Source organism: Talpa europaea (assembly GCF_964194135.1).
Source record: "Talpa europaea genome assembly, chromosome: 1".
In the NCBI taxonomy this organism is placed as follows: Eukaryota; Metazoa; Chordata; class Mammalia; order Eulipotyphla; family Talpidae; genus Talpa; species Talpa europaea.
In genome coordinates this window covers 3,742,385-3,762,938 of record NC_140073.1, presented here as the reverse complement: position 1 = coordinate 3,762,938, position 20,554 = coordinate 3,742,385, and the positions used below count along the sequence as shown (strand labels likewise).

Here is a 20,554-nt window from a genome sequence, read left to right as displayed (position 1 = left end):
CGCACTGATGGTGGCAGGACGGTCTCTGCATGGGAACAGGCGCTATGAATTAGAGAGCTGCTGTGGTTCGGGGGATGAGAGTAAAGGCCAGGCTCTCTCCTTCCGTAGGAAGAGCAGTTGCTTCACTGCTCTTAACTAGAGGGAAGTCCCTCTCCCCGCCCCCCCCCCCAAAAAAAAAACAACTAAGGCTTAAACAGTGAACAGATAATTGTGATAATGGTTCCAAGTGGAGCATTTTCCGTATCTTCCCACATGCCAGGCTCTGGCTGCCTTTCATTCTCTCCCTTCATCCGGATCACAGTGTTGTGAAGAAGAAACTATTGTTACTTTCATTTTGCATGAGAAAACTTATGTGTTAACTTCATTTTGTGTGGTGACAGAGGTCACCGAAATTTACCCAACAAGAAAAGTACCAGTAGAGTCCAGGAAAGAAGATGACACAGAAGGAAGAGCCATTTACCTCATTTCCCCCTAATTTCCAGGGAGGGGAGAGGGGTGAGAGATTGAGTTCAGTCGTCAGTGGCCAATGAGTTAATCAGTCGTCCCCTATGTCATGAAGCCTCCATAAAAACCCAAGAGTAGGGGATTTCAGAGAACTTCTGGGTTGGTAAATATGGGAATTTGGGGAGAACGGCATGCTTGGAGAGGCCAAGGATGCTCCGCGCCCCATATCCTCCACGCCCCGTATCCTCACACCTTATCCTATGCAGCTCTTCTGTCTCTTCTATCACAAAGTGTATGCACTTTGTGATAAATACGTGCTCTAGTGAACAAATGGGTTTTTGAGTTCTGTGAACCCAAGGAGGGTGACCTGGGAACCTCTTATCTACAGCCAGTTGGTCTAAAGCACAGTAGTAACCTGCGCATGTGACTGTCACCTGAAGTCTGAGGTGGGGATCTTGGGAGCCTCCAATCTGTAGTTGGTTGGACAGAAGCACAGGTAACAGCGTGGGCTTATAACTAATGTGAGGGATGAAGGGTGGTCTTGCGACCTGTGGAATCTGATGCTATCTCTGGGTAGGTAGGTAGTGTCAGAAGAGGGATGAATTGCCAAGCAGGATGTCCAAGACTTGCTTGTTATTGTGGGGAGACTACCCAAAAAAGATAGAATAGAAACTAGGCCTCCTCCTCCCCCCTCATAAATTGCTCCTGCAGAATAGGTGTGAAAGGGTGTGTGATTTGGGCTTGAGATAAATGGGCATCCACAGTGGTTCATAGAATAATGTACGTTTTTGACACTTACCAAGTAAAAACTTAAATAAGAGGAGGCTCCTCTACTGAAGGACATAGTTGGACTGAGAATGGCATTCCTACTTCGGGTAAAGCTGCATTTCCCCCAACAGATTGTCACTTTCTCATACGTCCCTTCCTTTGACTGGATTTTCTTTCTCTTTGTTTTTGTAGGCTTTTCAGTTTGACCCTGAAGAAACTCGTCATGCTAAAAGAAATGGACAAAGATCTTAACTCTGTGGTCATTGCAGTGAAGCTGCAGGTGAGCTGAGCAGGGGTGTTTGTTCAGGGGCTGAGGAAGCTGACTAATTTTTTGCCTGCTGTGGAGGCTTAAGAACGACTGCTGGCAGTCATCCCCTTCCCTCCACCCTGCAAGGCACGGTGCTGAGGAGACCAACTGCGTCTCAGCACTGCCTCTTAGTCAGTGCACTCTGTTTCTTTAAAGTTCAGGTTCTTTGAATAATAAGAACAGTTCCTCCTGCCCTGCCTGTCAGACCGGATTAGTATGAAATGAAGTCGTGTGGACACTAAGTGTTCTGTAAACTGTTCATCAGTGCCCAGGATGCTAGTGTCCATTTTGGTCTTGTTCCCAGCATTTCTAGGTCCAAGCAGACACATGGATTAGGGAAGCACTTTGTAAATTTTCTGAAGGGTTGTAGAAACAGATTATTATTTCAGACTTGACAGTTTAAAATTTGCTGGAATATTTTATGTTCTAGGTAATCCGCACATTTAATTCATTGTACTTAGCTCAGTATCTTCACGGTACCTGAAATATTTCACAAACATTTATATTCTAGCATTTCTGAATTTCAGGAAAAAAGAGAGAAATTGAACTAGAAAAAGGTTAAGGAATTTACTTATTGCCACTAAGTACCAAGTGGCAGAACTGGGTTTAGAAGCTAAAGAGCAGATGACTTATATGTCATTACATGTGGTCATTACACTGCACTTCCAGGCTTCCCTTAACTGATAAGTCCTTCCTAATGATGGCTCCCCAGAGCTTCCTGAGATTCTGAAGTGCCTCTGGAGTCATTAAGTAATGATTGGAGGGCCTCCTTGGTGGCGCAAAGGGTTAGGTCACAGCCTATGAAGCTGTCTGCAACCTCTGCAGCACCAGTTGGATCCCCCAGCCGGCCAGGGAGCAACTCACATGGCACAGCAGACCTCTCCTGACTCGCCTGCTGCTCCTCTCAGCAGTGTATTTCAGTCAGTCTCTCTGTTCTGCTCCTTGCTCTGTCTCTGGTGAATCCTCTCACCCCCCACACCTCTGACCTGTGCCCCAGCTCTTGTATGCATAAAATAAAATAAATCTTTTTTTCTTTAAAGATTTATTTATTTATTCATACAAGCACTGGGTACAGTCAGAGGCGCAGGAGGGTGAGAGAATTCACCAGAGCCAGAGTGGAGAATAGAACAGGCAGAGTGACGAAGTACACTGCTGAGGGAAGCAGCAGGCGGCAGGAGAGGTCTGCGCGCCATGTGGGACCCTCTCCCGGTGGTCGGGGATCGAACTGGTGCTACAGAGGCTGCGGGCAGCTTCGCAACCCAGTGCTCAACCACTGCGCCACCGGGGAGGCCCCAAAATAAAATAAATCTTTAAGAAAAAAAAAGTAATGATTGGATTCTTCAACTTCAGAGTGATGCATTTAGAATCCTTATTGATTGAAAAATAGTGACCTATATGGTAACTCCCTACGAAGCAGAATATTTTTTTTTAAAGATTTATTTATTTGTTTGTTTGTTTATTTATTTATACAAGCACTGGGTACAGTCAGAAGCACGGGAGGGTGAGAGAATTCACCAGAGCCAGAGCGGGGAGCAGAGCAGGCAGAAGGACCAAAGCACACTGCTGAGGGGAGCAGCGGACGGCAGGAGAGGTCTGCGCGCCATGCGGGACCCTCCTCCGGTGGCCGGGGAACAGCCGGGGATCAAACTGGCACTGAAGAGGCCGCGGGCAGCTTCGCAACCCAGCGCTCAAACGCTGCGCCACCGGGGAGGCCCGAAGCAGAATATTTTTTAACTAGATTACCTATTACATAGCGACTTATTGTGCTAATATTGGTGTCGGTGTCATTAAAAGCCACATCTAGCGCACTCACAGTTGTGAGCCATACATTGAGGTTCTCAAATTTCTTTCTGAGATAAATCCATTATCTTAATTTAGTTTTCAAAACTTAAGGCATTTCAATTACTCCTGTGGACAATACCTCCCAATTCTGTGACATGTTCCCAGACACCCTGGGCTGAAAGTGCAAGTATGGGACAGTGATGTGCAAGTGGAAACTTTCAATATCTCCCTCCTCTCCTGATTTTGCACCCCATTTCTAGGTCACAGGCAGTGTTCCAGTTTTCAGGAATTGTTTCCTTTACTTAAAAGCGGTTGCTTTCCAATGCAAACACTATTAGTATGGTTTTGAAAGTTCCCTGCTGCTTTTGCCAGGCCTACAGTTAAATTCTTTTGCCAAAAGAATAATGTCTTTTATTTTCTGATTAAATATTTAACATTTTGTAAAATTTTAAATTATACCAAAAAAGCTACAAATACTGTGAATTTTTTGCTGCTCTACTTCAAGCAACTGAAAGTAATTATAGATGTTCTATCACATTAATTTATCCAGTCATTTATGTATTCATTTATTCATTCATTTAATAAATATTTATTGAGCGCCTCTGGCATGCCAAGCAGAGGACACAGTAGTGAACAAGACAGCCATTCCTGCCTGTGAGTTCTTTTATACCCTAATGGACCAACAGTTCTCAAGTGAGATCTGCAGACTTGGGGGTCCCTAAGACTTTCAGGGGTACACAAGGCTGCAACTCTTTTCATGATATTACTGTGCCATTATTTACCTTTTCCACCAAAGGTGCAAGACAAGGATGGACCAAGCACTGGCCCTTGACACAAACCAAGGCTATTGCCCCAGGGTGTAGCAGTGGTCCTCACGTTATTTATATCGTGCTCTCAGATGAAGAGAGAAAAAGCCAGTGTTGCCTAAGAATGTCCTTGAGGAGGCAGTAAAAATTGTTTATTTATTACATCTCAATCCTTCAGTACAAGTCTTTTTAAGATTCTTTGTGAAGAAATGGGAAATCTACATAAAGCGCCTCTGTTTCATAGCAGAGTGCTGTTGCTTTGAGAACAGGTACTTGTGTGATTAAGTTTTGATTAATAAAGTAACTGCTTTTTTGGTGGAATGTCACTTTTACTTGCAAGAGGGCTTACAGACAAACTGGCTATTTAGACTCAGGTACCTGGAAGGCATTTTCTTAAAAATGAACAAAGTTAATCTGTCACTTGAAGGAAAATAGCTGGGAATATTTTTAGTCAATAATAAATAAAATTTGAGCTTTCAAGTGAAAACTAGAATTTTAGAAAACTTGTCTCATCACTTGTAGGCTTAACAGCTTTCCCATCCTTAAGGACTTGTCTAGAGATTGGTGGTTGATGATAACAGTAGTGATTTGTTTTTCTTATTATATTGTATAATGAAATGTGTAACATTTGAAAGCTTTTCATAACTCATTGAACCGTGTTTTCCAAATGGCCAGTTCATCAGGTTACAAAATCATGCTGTGTAAACAATTCATTCAGGAAACAAAACACTGGATTTGATTTTATTTTTTACTTTATTTTGAAATAATTTAAAATTTCTAAAAGAGATGCAGTGTTAGTACATAAATTCCCATATGCCAGTCACTAAGCTTTTGGTAACTTTTTTCTTAACTATGGTACATTTATCAAAACTAAGAAATTATCATTATCAGATACTATTGATTAATAGTATTAATTACAGTCTCTATACAGACTTCCCAATATTTCTGATGATGTGCTTTTTGTGTCCATTGACTGAATTTTGATATATAATAATAAATATATAACCTTGTTGGTATGGTTTTGAATTCTTTGTTGCCACTAGCCCTTCACAGGCTACCACTTGTAGAGTTTTGGTGTGGTATCAAAGAAAAATATTTCACAGTTATCTGAAAAGGCTGTTAAAATGTTCCTCCTTTTTCAAACTTTGTTTCTCTTTGAGTATGAATTTTTTCATATACTCAACCTTGAAAAATAGATTGAGTACAGAAATAGATATGAGACCCCAGCTGTCTTCTCTGAAACCAAACATTAAGGAGATTTGCAGAAATGTAAAATACACTGCTGCTGGAAATGTAAAATGGTGCAGCCACTTTGCACAACAATCTGGCCGTGTCCCCAAAAGGCTAAAGAGTTGCCATGGGGCCTTGCAGTTCCATTCCTAGATATTACACAAGAGAAATGAAAATACATGTCCGCACAGACCTTGCACACAAAAGTTCACGGCAGCATTTACTCATAGAAGCTGAAAGTGGAAACAACCCAAGTCATTTCGCTGAGAATGGAGAAATAAAATGTGGTATATCCATGTAACAAAATATTATTTGGTAATAAAAAGAAATAGGGTCCCATGGGTGAGCATTAAGAACATGACCACATGTGGTCTGACTCCATTTATCTGAAATGCCCAGAGCAAGTGGATCTTCAGAGTCTGGAGGTAAAATTGTGCTTGCTTGGGGGGATGGGACTGGAGCAGGGTAGGCAGGTAAGAAAGTTGGTAGAATGACAGCTCAAGAGTTAGGGGTTTTGGGCCTCCCTGGTGGTGCAGCGGTTGAGCGTTGGGTTGCGAAGCTGCCCGCGGCCTCTGCGGCGCCGGTTCGATCCCCGGCTGCTCCCCGGCCACTGGAGGAGGGTCCCACATGGCGCGCAGACCTCTCCTGCCGCCCACTGCTCCCCTCAGCGGTGTGCTTCAGTCCTTCTGCCTGCTCTGCTCCCCACTCTGGCTCTGGTGAATTCTCTCGCCCTCCCGCGCTTCTGACTGTGCCCAGTGCATGTATAAACAAACAAACAAACAAATAAATAAATAAATAAACATGCCTCTATTTAAAAAAAAAAAAAAAGAGTTAGGGGTTTTTTTGGGGGTGACAAAAATATTGTAAAACTAGTGGTGAATTGTGGTATTGAATTATATCCTTGTAAAGCTGTTATAAAAATAACTATGCCATCTTTTTAGTAAACCGTTTTTAAAGACATTTTTTCTTAAAAAATGTTTTGATCTAATCTCATAGTAGGTTTTATCATTATTTCTAGATGAATTAATGTTTGTTTTTAAATAACCAGTTTAAATCCCTAATGTGGTAAATACTGATAATTTTACCTACATAAACCAAAGCTATTTCAGAGCCTCAATAATTTAAGAGCTTGAAAGTTCCTGAGATTGAAAATTAAAGAATCATTATAGTAAAAGAAGTGACAATAAACATAACAAGAAATTCATAATCAGGCTTTCCTTGAAATCATATCCATTCTTGAAAACATGTTACATGTGGGCCTTCCCGGTGGCGCAGCGGTTGAGCACTGGGTTGCAAAGCTGCCCGCGGCGTCTGCGGCACCAGTTCAATCCCCGGCTGCTCCCCGGCCACTAGAGGAGGGTCCCACATGGCGCACAGACCTCTCCTGCTGCCCACTGCTCCCCTCAGCGGTGTACTTCGGTCCTTCTGCCTGCTCTGCTCCCCACTCTGGCTCTGGTGAATTCTCTCGCCCTCCCGCGCTTCTGACTGTACCCAGTGCATGTATAAACAAAACAAACAAACAAATAAATAAATAAAACATGCATCTATTTAAAAAAAAAAAAAAAAGACCCAAGAGTAGAGTGAGCGATTATAGAGGCCAGGTCTAAGGGTTGAGGCCCCAGGTGCCCCACTGTGAGGAAATCAGGGGAAAGAGAGGAAGGGACCCTATAGTGGGGCAACCAGGTGCAGGATGGGCAGGGGCCCAGGGGCCAGGAGGCCAGCATGCCTCCCAGCCCCCAGCGAATCTTGGGCCTTTCTTTTCTCTGGGTGCTCTGGCCTTCTCACGTGGTCTCACCTCTCCATGGTCATGCCGCTCATCCTCACGGAGCTGGCGTCCCTTTTCTGAGTGACGCTGCCCTTATATCGCTGGCCTTTAGGCTCAGATGCTCACACTCATACCCACACCACACTCCAGGTGTCCACCATCAGGCCCGCGTGCCCCATTACCACGCTCCCAAGCGCCGTCTGCGTCTACACGATCAAGGCTGCAGGTTATGGCCACAGAGGCTTAAGGCGTAAAATGCCTGATTAATTCTATTTACCCTACAGACCCAAACTGACCAAGAAAGAGCATCTAGAGACTAGGCAGAAATACTAGCAAGTGTGTGTTCCGGAAGCCAAAAGCGGGCGTGGAGGGGCGAGCAGACGGGGGACGGGAGCGCCAGGTAGCAGGCTTGGTGGGTGGTGGAGGTGAGCTGACAGAACGTGTTTAATAGAAAACAAGAGAAGAGAGAGCCAACACTCTAAGTGTTGCTGAGAGCGTTATACTGGCTTGAGATGCTGAGTCAATGCATTGCAAAATGATCGCCACAGTAAGTCTATTGGCACCTGTCACCATACACATAAGTCACAAAAGTTCTTAAAATGAGAACTTTTAAGATCTAATCTCTTAGCAACACTCAAATATGCAAAATAGACAACTCTTGAGTTTGCTATAAAGGGAAGGTGAGATCTGGGGTGGTAGCCGCCAGGGCGTGTGGGGGTGAGAGAGGACTTTTTCAGATGAGAGGAATGACAGCATGTTTGCTAGTGGGAGCGACCCAGCTAGAGGCGAGCTGATGGCGGGAGAGGAGTGGAGGCTGGTGAGAGGGTGAGAGCTGAATCTGAATTGATAGGAGCGGGCAGGAGGACACAGGAGCAGGAGCCTGGCGAGTGGGCGAGTGTGGGGTTCTGAAGTAGGTGTCAAGGCTACCCGCTTAGAGTGGGGGGCAGTAAGAAGGGGACTCGGGAAGGTAAGAAGTCACTGCCTGGTCGCGTCCTCTAGCGCGCGAGGACTGGGCGGGCACGGAAGGCCCGCTGAGGACGGGTCCCAGATTGGACTATGGACAGCTGGCCTGAACCTCGCTCCGCCGCCCTCCTCCGGGCCTGCCACTGGCCCAGGGGGATGTCACTGACTGAGCGTGGAGAAGGGTGCCGGGAGGCGAGGCAAGGCTGTGTGCGGGGATGCGTTGTGAAGATGGACTCCAGCATGTAAGCTGAGGGAAGAGGACAGGGGGCGACTGGGTGAGGAAACATGAAATGGGGGGTCATGCGCTGTAGGCCCTGACAGCTCTGAAGGAATATCATTGTTCACTAATGAAAGAGAAATTACGGCAAGTTTGAGGAGGTGGTGATCAGTCGGGAGCGGGAGGCTGAGCTCTCAGGTGTTGGAGTTACTGGTAATGATGACGTTCGGAGTGTGAAATCATGTGGGTGAGTGACTGACACATGGGTGAGCAGAAGGTCACCGCAAGAGAGGCATCATGGGGGTGGAGGCCAGGGTGCTGGGGGAGCTGGGACCTGGTGGTGGGGAGCGGGGGGAGCACGAGCAGCCCCAGCCTGTCCCTGAGCAGTAATAGGCCATGGACAGCCGGGAGAGAGGACAGTGACCCTGGTGACCTGGCTGCAGAGCTCAGGAGAATGGTGAGGAGAACACGGTGGACACAGCTGTGTGGTTGTAGGAGAAGACCTGCATTGGGAAAAGGGCTCCCAGAAGGCAGCGCTGGGGTTCAGCTTTCAGTTCCAGCAGGTTTCTCACAGCAGCGGTACTGGCATTTCAGCCGGATCATCACTCATTCTGCTGACAGCCGGCAACAGCCCTGGCCTCTGCCCTCCAGCTATGTGCTCTCCCTCTCTCTCTCTCTCTCTCTCTCTCTCTCTCTCTCTCTCTCTCTCTCTCTCTCTCTCTCTCTCACACACACACACACACACACACACACACACACACACAATTAAAACAACCCAAAATATCTAAATTTTTAAAAAAAGATTTATTTTTATTTCTGCATACAAGAACTGGGGTGTAGGCCAGAGGTGTGGGAGGTGAGAGGACTCACCAGAGACAGAGTGGAGAACAGAACAGGTGTGGATCTACTGAAATATACTGCTGAGGGGAGCAGCGGGGAGGCAAGAGAGGTCTGCTGTGCCAGGTGGGTAACTCCCTGGCTGGGGGTCGAACTAAGGCTCAAACTCAGGCCGCAGTGGCTGGAGATAGCTTGATAGCGCTGAGACTCAACCCCTTGCGCCACCAGGGAGGCCCAATGTCTCTAAATATTACCAAGTATCTCCTATCCCTGCTATATGTAAACCACATTTTGGATTCTATCAGCATTTCATATATTTCTTAAATCAGAAAAAGCTAAATAAACTGAGATGAAAATTCAGGAGGAAAACTTTGTCAAGATTTTTGTTTATAATAGAGGTTTCTACAAAAAAGCATTCTGTGACAGAAGATCAGAATTGCCTTTATTATTTTAACTGGCATAATATGCTATTCTAATTACCAAAAAATAGAACTGTGAAATGTTGTGTTTAGGAGATTTTCCTTCCTTCATTAAACAAATCCCACATTTTATGAAGACAGAAATGGATAAGAAATCTAAATGTAAAAAATAAAATTACAGGACCTCCCCGGTGGCACAGCGGGTTGAATGCAGTGCTATGAAACTGTCCGCAGCCTCTGCAGCACGGGTTCGATTCCTGGCCAGCCAGGGAGATGCCCACATGGCACGGCAGACCTCTCCTGTCCCTCCCGCACCTCTGGCCTGTACCCCACCATTGGGTAGGCCAGGAGATCTCAGCTAGGACAGGAATGCTTAGCCATAGAAGAAAAAATAAGAAGATTGTCTTTGACTAGAATTAAATACTTAATCATAAGATGCCATTAAGAAAATAAATAGGCAAGAAGATACTTACAATGCATATATCTGACAATGACTTGTATAAATAGAGGACTTACAGCTTAACAAGATAAATACCTGAGCAAATGGAAATTTAGAGATGACTAATCAGCAAGTGACAAAGTGCCTGGTATTGTTAGTCGCCAGGCAAATTGCAGCCAAGACTGATGCGCCACGTACCCTAAGAGCCAGCCACAGCTCCAGGACTGACCACACTGAGTGCTGGTAAATAAGTGGAGCAATTAGCGCTCCCCCACACTGCAGCTGGGGGCATGCCAACTGTACCAACACTTCAGAAATGGGTCTAGCAGTTTCTCATAAACATACACCTGCCCTCAGACCCAGCAATTCCAAGAAAAAGCAAGGTGATTATACATAGACTTGTATAAGATTTGCAGCTTTAGCCACAATAGTCAAAAACTCAAAACCAAGGCCTCCCTGGTGGCACAAGGGGTTAAGACGCAACCTATGAAGCTATCGGCAGCCACTGCAGCACGAGTTCCATCCCCGGCCAGGGAGCTACCCACATGGTGCAGCAGACCTCTCCTGACTTGCCCGCTGCTCCCCTCAGCAGTGTATTTCAGTCAGTCTGCCTATTCTGTTCCCCACTTGGTCTCTGGTGAATCCTCTCACCCCCCACATCTCTGGCCTGTACCACAGCTCCTGTATGCATAAATAAATAAATCTTTTTTTAAAAAAAAAACACCTCAAAACCAAATATGCCTGTTCAGCCACAGGAGAATGGAAAACAAAGTGTGGTTTATTCATAGGCTAGAATTCTACTTGGCTTTAAATAAAAAGCAACACGTGACTGAAACACAGCAAACCTGTGTGAACCTCAAACATCACCTCTGGCCTAAAGAACCCAGCCAGATTAGTACATGCCGTAGAGTCCATTATGTGGCGTTTCAGAACAGCCAGTCTGTGATGAAAGAAATCAGAACAGTGCTGCCTCTGAGAGTGGCCCAGGGCTGATGGGGAAGGATCGCAAGGGAGTTTCTGGAGCCGCAGAAATGCTCTACATCTTGATACAGATGTGGGTTACCTGGTTGTATACATGTCCCCTCACAGGCCTGCGTATAGGAGGTCTGGCCATTTCACTGTTTCTAAATCAAACCTCAATTTTTAAAATAGTGGTTTGTACAAATTCACTGACCTTTCTCAGACCCTCCTGCTGATCTTTTTACAGTTCAGAAATAATTGTTTAGCCCCACTCTACTTTTTAGGGCTAAAAATACTGGGGTGTCTAAACCAGAAGTAGGTTGGAAGGGGAAGTGCTGAAAGAAAAGACACTGGGGAAAACATTGATCTAAGCTGAAACCTGAAAGGAGGTGCTGTGTCTGGAAGCAGGAGAGAGCTCCCCGGAAAAGGAGAGAAGGCCAGACAGTGCAGCTAGGACATCGCTTAGAAAGAGGAAGGGAGGCGAGGTGAGCATGGGGAGATCAGCCCACACTCTGGGGTGCTCATACCTGCCTGCCTCTTCTCAGGAGTGGGGAGCACACAGACGCAAACCATTTCCACTTGAATGCACAGCACGATGGGATGAAATCCAGCCTTGATGCTACTTGATTCTAGTAGGCACAGCACAGACTGGAGTTGTTTGGGGTGGCCAGAATGTCTGTCATGTTCAGGAGTTACTTGCGAGTCTAGTATTCCTTTTGGTCTGGTTTTGGTGGCATAGCTTTGCCACGGTTCTCTCTCGGTTTCAGGGTTCAAAAAGGATTCTTCGCTCCAATGAGATCATCCTTCCAGCCAGTGGACTGGTAGAAACAGAGCTCCAGTTAACCTTCTCCCTGCAGGTGAGAAGCTACCATGGTCATGGATCCGCTGTCCAGTCTGGGCAGCCATGGCCCGGGGAATAAACGCTGCCCCATGAATTCAGCCCAGTGGATTAGCTGCAAGCATGCCTTCAGGTCACCTGGCGCTTCTGGGCTAGCCCAGAAGGCCAAAGCAGTCACTTGGCCCACCGCAGTAAGGGTGCTGAGACCCTGCAGGGCTGCTGGAAAATATGCCACATCCCAGTGCCTTCCTGCCAGGCTTAGCCCATCACCTCCCCTTAGTAATCCATATTGCACACCCCAGCAGAGTGCGCCTCCTTGGGTCTTTATGGCCCAGCGTTGTACTCTCCACCCCTCCCCTTCTCCCTATCCCTCTTTCTCTCTCATCACACTCCCAGTAACCATGTTGAAGCACATGGAGAAAATACCAGATCAGATGACAAAGAGAGAGGCCGTCTTGGAACATGGTTGGACCACAGAGTAGGAGCTGGCGCCCAGTACATGCAGACCCCTAGCAGCCGCTTGTATTCCCTCTGCCCACCCCCTTGCACAGTGGGAGACACTGACACCCAGAAAGACCAGAAGCCCACCAGAACCCACTTACTTATAACTATGCCTGGCTGTTTTGTGCTCCACAGTACCCCCATTTCCTGAAGCGGGATGCCAACAAGCTGCAGATCATGTTGCAAAGGAGAAAGCGTTACAAGAATCGGACCATCCTGGGCTATAAGACCCTGGCCGTGGGGCTCATCAACATGGCAGAGGTGAGACAGGCCTGCAGGTCAAAGCTGAGAGACGCCAGGCCACGGGTTGCCCAGCCCATGGATTGTTTACAAGTTCTTTCTGTTATTGGAAATTCAGGATGTTCTTCTTCTTATCAAGTACTTTCACACTCTCTAAAATGTGCCTCTTTTTTTAAAAAAATTTCAAACTTATGGAAGAGTTATAAGAGTAGAATAAAGCATTCCCATGTACCCTTCACACAGATTCTTCAGTGTTAATGTATCACCACATCTGTCTCATTATCTGCCTTTTTGCCGGTTATTTTCTTTTCTGAGTTGTTGCTAAGTTGCAGGCAGGACAGCCATTCCTGCTTTATTACCGCTCTATGTAAATTTCCTACTAGAAAGGAGACGCCCCTAAAGAAGGCCCGGCGGCCCGGCCTCCATGTAGGTCAGGACAGGAGCCTGATCAACCCGCAGCTCCCTTCCAGATTGTGCCGGGACAAGACCCCGCAGGGCCTGGGCTCTGATCATGTGTAGTTGTCAGGTGTCGACTCTCCTTCGATCTCAGTTTCCTTTGTCTGTCATGCCATTTATGGTTTTTTGTTTGTCTGATTGTTGCACACAGACTGCTTCCTTTCATGAATATCCCTCAGTTAGGTTTGTCTGATATTTTCTGGAGGTTGGATTCAGCCTGTGCATTTTGGGTAGTGTTTCTCAGAAGCAGCATTCCTTGTTGACTTGTTCCATTACTGTGAAGTTAACTGTCACCTCTGGGTTAAGGTAGTGTCTGCCAGGTTTCTTACTGTAAAGTTCATTAATAAATATTTTATACTTACCAATGAGAAAATGTTTTATAGGGCAGTGTTTTAAGACTATGTAAAGTCTTTTTCTTCTTCACATCTTCACAGCTAGTTTAGCATCTGTTTAGCATGATGATGACCTGGATCACTTACTGCTTTGATGCTGGCCCGACGGGGAGTTCTGATCCCATGATTCCTGCTTTACTAGCTGGATTTCTGTTGTAAGATAGAGTTTTCCCTTCCTCCCTATTTACTGATTGATTCACTTATTTGTCTCACTTATGAACCTGTATTTTCCTCTTTGGGGTTCAATCTGCTGCCATAATCATTTATTTTGATGCTGAAACTATCTCAGATTTAGCCAGTGAGAGTCCTTCAAGCCGACTCCCATATCCTGTCAATATGTCTCGTCATTCTTCACATGCTTCTTTATGTCCTGCTACAGAATATGGCAGGGTCACGTTGTACTTTTGCTGACCCAGCCCTGGAATGAAGTGATGCTCTCAAGAGCCTTGGTTCCTTTTAGTGGAAAATGGCCTTTGAAAGTCAAGTTCCGGGTACTTGAAGTGCTTGTTTCCCAAACTGGGGTGCCATTGCTTCTACTCCCATCAGACAGAGCCAGGACAGACAGGGGCATAGATGCACGTGCTCTGCCGTGTGCAGCACACGCTTCTGGTCCTCCTCTCCATCGCTCACATTCCAGTCAGTTCCTGTCCAGCACTGTGCTGCGTTCTCTGCCCTTTACCCTGTCCATGTTTCTCATTCCCTCTTCCAGTAGCAAAATGGACAGTAGTGCCATTGTCCTTCCAGTGTCTGCTCATCTGTGCAGCCATAGCCAGGCAGATCCCCTGGCCCTGACTAAGGGGAAGAGGAAGGAAGCCACAAAGCAGTTTAAAAATGTTGTTTCTGTACCTTGGCAAGTTAAATGGGAGTGATTCTGTGACTGCCCTCGAGTGTTGTATTAGTATGACCGGCTGATGAGAGGGAAGAATGTGGATGCCACCCTGCCCAGCTGTGTCATGCCCCCATTTTCTCATGGACTGTAGGTCCTTTCTGCTACTCTCAGGCACAGGTGACCACCATCTGCAGGCTGGCTTCGCCCCACCTCCGCCACCACCACGAACTAGTTTCTCCATGACCGACTTAACGAAAATGTAGTCCTGGAAATTAGCTGTCACTTTCAGTCTCAAACCTTGATCGTTCTTTAAATGCATGGCCTGATGGGCAGGCACTTCCAGAGTTAGTTTCAAAGGAAGACCTTGAAGGCAGTGGGGGAACGGCAGGCAGGGACTTGGAGGAGGGTGAGAATGAAAATGCACAAGCAGGACGCCGTTGCCACTGGCTCGTGTGCCCTTTCGATTGTGGAAGTGGACAGCACTGTGGCCCCTCTATAAGGCATTTCCATGGGCACTCTGGGTCTCAGGTGATGCAGCACCCTAACGAAGGCGCCCTGGTGCTCGGCCTGCACAGCAACGTGAAGGACGTCTCTGTGCCTGTGGCAGAAATAAAGATCTACTCGCTGTCCAGCCAGCCCATTGACCACGAGGGCATCAAATCCAAGCTGTCTGGTAAGAGGGGCGCAGTGTCTGAGCTCCCATGGATCAGCAGTCTGTCCTCTGATCGCCACCCTTGGAAAGCTAGACAAGACAGTGCCTAGAAAGTTCCTAAGAAAGTCAAATTTAGAGTCCCTGAGATCATCTACAGCCAGCCTGGCTGTGGCCCTTTCCTCTGCCCCGGCTGTGTTTCCACCTGAGGGAGCCATGGGTCCAGGCAGCCATCTCTTAGGCCAGATCTTCCCACGGTGGGGTTTTCTTACTGAGGTATCTGCTTCCAGACCGTTCTCCTGACATTGACAATTATTCTGAGGAAGAGGAGGAGAGTTTCTCATCAGAACAGGAAGGCAGTGACGATCCATTGCATGGGCAGGTCAGTCTCCACAGCCTCTTGCGTGACGTGTCTATGAAACAAATCCCAGCCTGCTGGCTTTCTGAACCTCAGTCTGCCTCCTTACCCACTTAGGACCTGTTCTACGAAGATGAGGATCTGCGGAAAGTGAAGAAGACCCGAAGGAAATTGACTTCGACCTCTGCCATCACAAGGGTGAGCCCCAAAGATCTGGGGAATGTTCAGCCAAGGTTTCCAGTTTGGGGGTAGGATGGCCATCTTAGAACTTGGAAGTCTTGGAAAGGTGTCTCCAGGTCTTGAGGGGCCCAAGGTTCTGATATGCCACTCTGCATCTCCACCACCACCACCGAGAGCCACTGTCACACTGGACAGGAGCGCATGCACCCTTAGGTCATCGTCGTGGGGTGGCGGAAGTCTCGGAATGGACAGTGCTTTCTCAGAGAGCAAAACACCTCCCGCAGCCTGGCTCCCTCTCCAGGGATTGCTTCCAGTTCCACGCTGCCCACCCCAAAGAGAAAGCAAGTTCTCTAGGAACGTCACCATTTGTAGTCATTGGTTGAACTTAGAAATAATAGGCTAGTGCTTGGAACTGTGGGTTGGATAAGGTTTGATTATAATAGCTATGGTCCCTGCCTTCACATGTCCCTAACGTCAGAGACCAAAGCCTTGGAGTAAGTTTCCAGTGTGATTTCCTTGAGAGTCACTGTTGTGGGTGAATTAGAGCCCTGGGCTGAGATGCCTACTAGCTGGATTTCTAGATTAACTCTGATCAGTTCTGGAGTTCCCATGCTGGAGTGTGAGAGAGTCAAAAGTGCAAGGAGCTTTTTAGAAATAAATTCAGTTTCACTTTCCCCAGAGGTATTCTGATTCTCACTAGTGCAGAGCAAGCCGGGGACCCTAGAGGCCAAGGATCCTTTCCTCTGCAGGAGTGACGTGGAGGCCAGACTTCCTGAGTCTGCGCTTCTGAGCCTGGCATTCCGCTCTGTCATCTCTCCGTCATCCCGAGGTGTCCTTAGTGCTCAAGACTGTGGTCGCTACCCTGGTTGGCACTCCAGACCTCAGGCCTCAAACACTGCCCCACCATGCTGCCTTGGGAGGAGGGGAGGTGCTCTCTGTTGCAGCTCCTTCTGCTCAGTTTCTCTGTTCCACAAAGAGGCTCTGTCTTCTTCCCTTGCAGTGTTCCCTGGGGCTTTCCCAGTTACCACTTCCTGGGGCCTCCTCCCTGGCTTCACCAGAGTTCAGGGCACCTGTAATAGCTGTGCCCCCAAAGGTTCTGATTTTTCATTAGCTGCAAGCACTTTCCAGTTAGATTTCCAGAGTTAGTAATTGTGCTTGAGGGTCCTTGTGCACACGCATTCTTCCCTCCCCGCCCGAGAACACTTGGTCTGGGTGCCCCAGTCCACATACTGTCCTCCGAACACAGCTCATGCTTCCTTGTCACTGTGGACGCGGGCTTTTCCCCTGCTGTGAGTGACCTTTCCACTTTGCAAGCCCCGCCCTTTTGTAAAGGCCTGGCTCAATCTTACTTGCCACTTAGTCATTGCCATCCCCACATGGTGAGTGAGTCGTGCAGGCGGGAAGGACTGATGGTCACAGGCCAGGCCCCATGCCCGACAGGAGGCACAGAGATAAGCAAGGGCCTTGTCCCTGCTGTCAAGGAGTGACCCCGTGTGCATCTGACCAGGGGACCATTACCCAGCAGCCTCAGCGCCAGAAGACAGAGAGCCTCGTGAGGCAGCTCTGAAACTGAGGGGGACACAGTCCTCTGAGCCAGGAGTGCCAGGCAGCCTCGTGGACAGGGTGCCAGATAACGGGCTTCTAAGGGTGGACGAGCTTCACCAGGTGGGCTTGGGGGCGTGTTTAGGCCAGGCAGAGGAGTGCGTGTGGAGCTGGAGGCGCGACAGCCCGCTGCAGTTTCCACTTGAGTGGGGCCTGAGCTTGAATGGTGAGATGAGGCTCGAGACGTGGAGTAGAACAACTTCGGACAGACGGCTGACGCTCGAGCTCCGCTCTCTGGGCCGAGGGCAGCATGATCATGTTGGCCTTTGGACTGGGCAGTGTGGCCTCTGGAGGGAACATGACTGGAGACTCACTGGGAGCAGACAGGGGTCCAGGGAGAATGCATGTGAGGAGAAAGGCCTGGACAACGCTGTGGCATTCAGGTGGAAAAGAAAAGGCAGGAGCTAGTGAGCAGGGGCTGTGGCGAGAAGAGGGAGTGGCCCCAGGTGTCGACTTGGGCCATGAGGCAGATTTCTGGAGTCAGCAACCAGGACAGGGAGCGCAGGGGAAGGTGAGCAGTCTGTTTTGGCAATGCCAGGTCTGAGGTCCTGTATGTGCAGGCAGAAATCACCCAATGACCCCGGGGATCAAAGGACAAGGTGGGAGGAACTAGGGATGTGCACTCAGGAGTCGTCAGGATGTGGGTGGGGAAGGGGCCTGGGGTGGGGAGATTTCCTCCCGTCTGTGCCCCCCACACCCAGACCCAGCTGCAGTGTCATGCTAGTGCTCCCCCACAACCCCCCGCTGACTTGACATCCGTCCACATGGGATGTCGTCTGAGAACAATTATGCCACTTGTCCCTACAGCAACCTAACATCAAGCAGAAGTTTGTTGCCCTCCTGAAGCGGTTTAAAGTTTCAGATGAGGTACGAGCCCTTATTCCCCAAGGCTGATGGTGAGTAGAATTCCCTGGGTTTCTACTGGGAGTCAAGATTCCAGGACCCCCACGGGAGAGGATGGCTGGAAAGGTCTTTCAGCTACTTGAAGAGAAAGGTGTTCCGTGCAGCACCCAGGGTAGTGCCAGGCCTGCTGTGTGGGACAGCAGCACCATGTGAGGCGGCACAGGTCTCGCCGCCAGCCCTTGAGAACTGGGAACTGGCCGTTAACAGAGAAGCCTGCTCTCTGGGCTTCTCTTCCCACAGGCTGCGAAAGGGGTGTTGTTGAGAGCTCCCTTTATCGCCCTGGGCAGTAGAGGGACATGGAGCCGGCCTGCAGGGGCCCATGCTCACCTGGGCCTCCTGGTGCCCGCTCTTCAGGAGGCCACCTGGGGTCTGGCTCTTCTCCCGGGGGCCAGGCCCAGTGCGAAGTGGGAGGGAGGCCTGAGTGGGCCGGCAGCCCCACCACCACCCTGTGGGCAGGGTCAGATCCCAGAGAGGACTCCTCTGTGAGCGTGACACTGTGACTGTCCCTCCAGGGGATGCATGAGGGACACCAGGGGACACCTGTCCAGGAGGAGGGACTAGCACATCCACCAGAATTGTTAACACCAGTGACCTCAAACTCAAAGATTTCTTTTCCCCAACAGGTGGGCTTTGGACTGGAACACGTGTCCCGGGAGCAAATACGAGAGGTGGAGGAGGACCTGGACGAGCTGTACGACAGCCTGGAGATGTATAACCCCAGCGACAGTGGCCCCGAGATGGAGGAGACAGAGAGCATCCTGAGCACCCCAAAGCCCAAGCTCAAGTGAGCCCTAGAGCTCTTTAGTCAGATGCTTCCCAACACCTCTCCCCTTAGGCCAGAGCAGTCTCCTAGCCTCCCCCCGCCCCCCACACCCATTACCAGGGAATCTTGGTTCTTCATCCTTGTCCAACCTTGTCGACATCGCTGTCTGGACAGAGACCCTTGTTTTTGCCTCCAACCGACAAGTCCTGCAGGACTCTCCTGAAGGCCTTCGGTGTACCCCTACTTCTCCAGCCTCCACTGTGCCCTTCCTTACCGGGCGTCCTTGACGCCCAGGTTGCTGATCTTCCTTGAACACCAGCTCTAACCCCGCGTTCTGCGAGCTGCTGTTCGGGCCATGGCGGCCACTGACCCTGGCTGTGCTCCTTCACCGCAGGCCCTTCTTTGAGGGGATGTCGCAGTCCAGCTCTCAGACGGAGATTGGCAGCCTCAACAGCAAGGGCAGCCTCGGCAAAGACACCACCAGCCCTGTGAGCAAGACCCACGGCTGTGGGGGTGGGGGAGAGGGGCCCCGACACGTGGGGCCTCACACTGCAGCCTTGCTCTCAGCTCACTTTGTGTCCTTGGAAGACTGGTCTCATCTTGCCTCTGCTTGGGTTGTCCGCTCTAGTCCGACCTGGGAGTTGAGTTCTCTGGCGATGTTGCTGTGGCTGGCCGGGTGCTCTTTGTGGTCTGCCGGGGCAGGGGCCTTCCCTCCCAGGACACACGGTGCCGCAAAGCCTCTCCCTGGTGGTGTTCCGCCAGTGGTGGGTGAGTTTGCACCCAGCTGGGGCAGGAACAGGTGTCAAGGGGCAGGAAGATCACTAGGGCTGTTCAGGAGGCAGTACATAGCTTTATTCACCTCGGGGGGGCAGTGCCCTCACAGGATTTAGAATTCCGTGTGCTGGTCTCCATTTTGCCTGGGCAGTAAGAGAGTCCCTAGCTGTCGACTGTCACCACCCAGCGTCTCCTGGAGCTGCTGCGTCCTGCTGGGGAGGTGCTCCCCGCGCCAGGTCAGAGGCGGGAACCCAGGCCCCTCTTTGGGAACTGAAGTGCCGAAGACATGCATGGCTTCACTGCAGCTGAAAGGCCAGTGCCTTTCCTGTAGGTCCAGGAGACTGAATCCACTTGTCCTTGCTACTTTAACAGAGAGAATACAGAACTCTCCCTGAAAGTAGGCATTGTGAGGAAATGATAGGGTAGGATAGGAGATGTGCTATGATGTGGTGCATGATGTGGTGATAGGAGGTGCTCTGTCCCCGGAGAAGCACTGTGTGTCTGGAAGGGCTGCCTGTCCCGAGTCTGCAAAGGGCAGGGACTCACAGGCTGCCTCACTGCCTGTGGCCACCAGGTGGGGCTGTTTTCCACCATATCCGTCTTAGTGGTTAAGACACAGCAAGCAGCTTCTGGCCCAAGACCCTCACACCAAATGGTGTTTGTGAGGAAATGGGGCATGGAAAACTGCACCCCACCCTGAAAATGCTCCAGGACTGATGCCTGCAGGTCCTGCCCTCTCAGCCGCTTTCCAGCCAAGTTCATGACATCTGAGAGGTTAGGATGTGGCTTCTAGGTGCTCTTTCTCACAGGGCTGCTGGCCCTGCTGAACCATCACCGTCCATGTGGTCAAATCATTGACCAGTAGAACCAAAATCCATCTTCAATATAAGTACAAGTGATGACTGTTCTCAAAAGAAACCTGACTGAGGGACGATAGTCGCACGGTGTTCTAGGAGTGTGGGCCCTGGCTGTACTGCAGCTGAGTGGGCTGGACAGTTAACTGGACAGTTAACCTCCCCCGGAAGCACTTGGCCCAGCTCCTGACACAGTGAATGCTTGGAATCGTTATTAAATTAATAAGAGAATCTCTTTTATACTATGAAGGTGTTTCTGGGTGACTAGAATTTATAGG

General features: G+C 49.1%; 1 protein-coding gene across 5 annotated transcripts in view; it reads left to right on the top strand.

The window, feature by feature from the left end:
• Positions 1–20,554, top strand: part of PACS1 (phosphofurin acidic cluster sorting protein 1) — a gene marked incomplete at its 5' end in the record, with an annotated part of 104,549 nt that overhangs the window by 69,100 nt on the left and 14,895 nt on the right. Inside the window, 9 exons of one of the 5 annotated variants that reach the window (XM_084242116.1) lie at positions 1,405–1,492; positions 11,705–11,794; positions 12,412–12,537; positions 14,722–14,866; positions 15,133–15,224; positions 15,318–15,398; positions 17,790–17,849; positions 18,509–18,669; positions 19,043–19,136. In XM_084242116.1, the coding sequence (XP_084098242.1) occupies positions 1,405–1,492; positions 11,705–11,794; positions 12,412–12,537; positions 14,722–14,866; positions 15,133–15,224; positions 15,318–15,398; positions 17,790–17,849; positions 18,509–18,669; positions 19,043–19,136 (937 nt within the window). Of the gene's footprint in view, positions 1–1,404; positions 1,493–11,704; positions 11,795–12,411; positions 12,538–14,721; positions 14,867–15,132; positions 15,225–15,317; positions 15,399–17,789; positions 17,850–18,508; positions 18,670–19,042; positions 19,185–20,554 lie in introns of all 5 variants that reach the window. The other 4 variants (XM_084242115.1, XM_084242114.1, XM_084242117.1 and 1 more) reach the window with 4 other exon arrangements.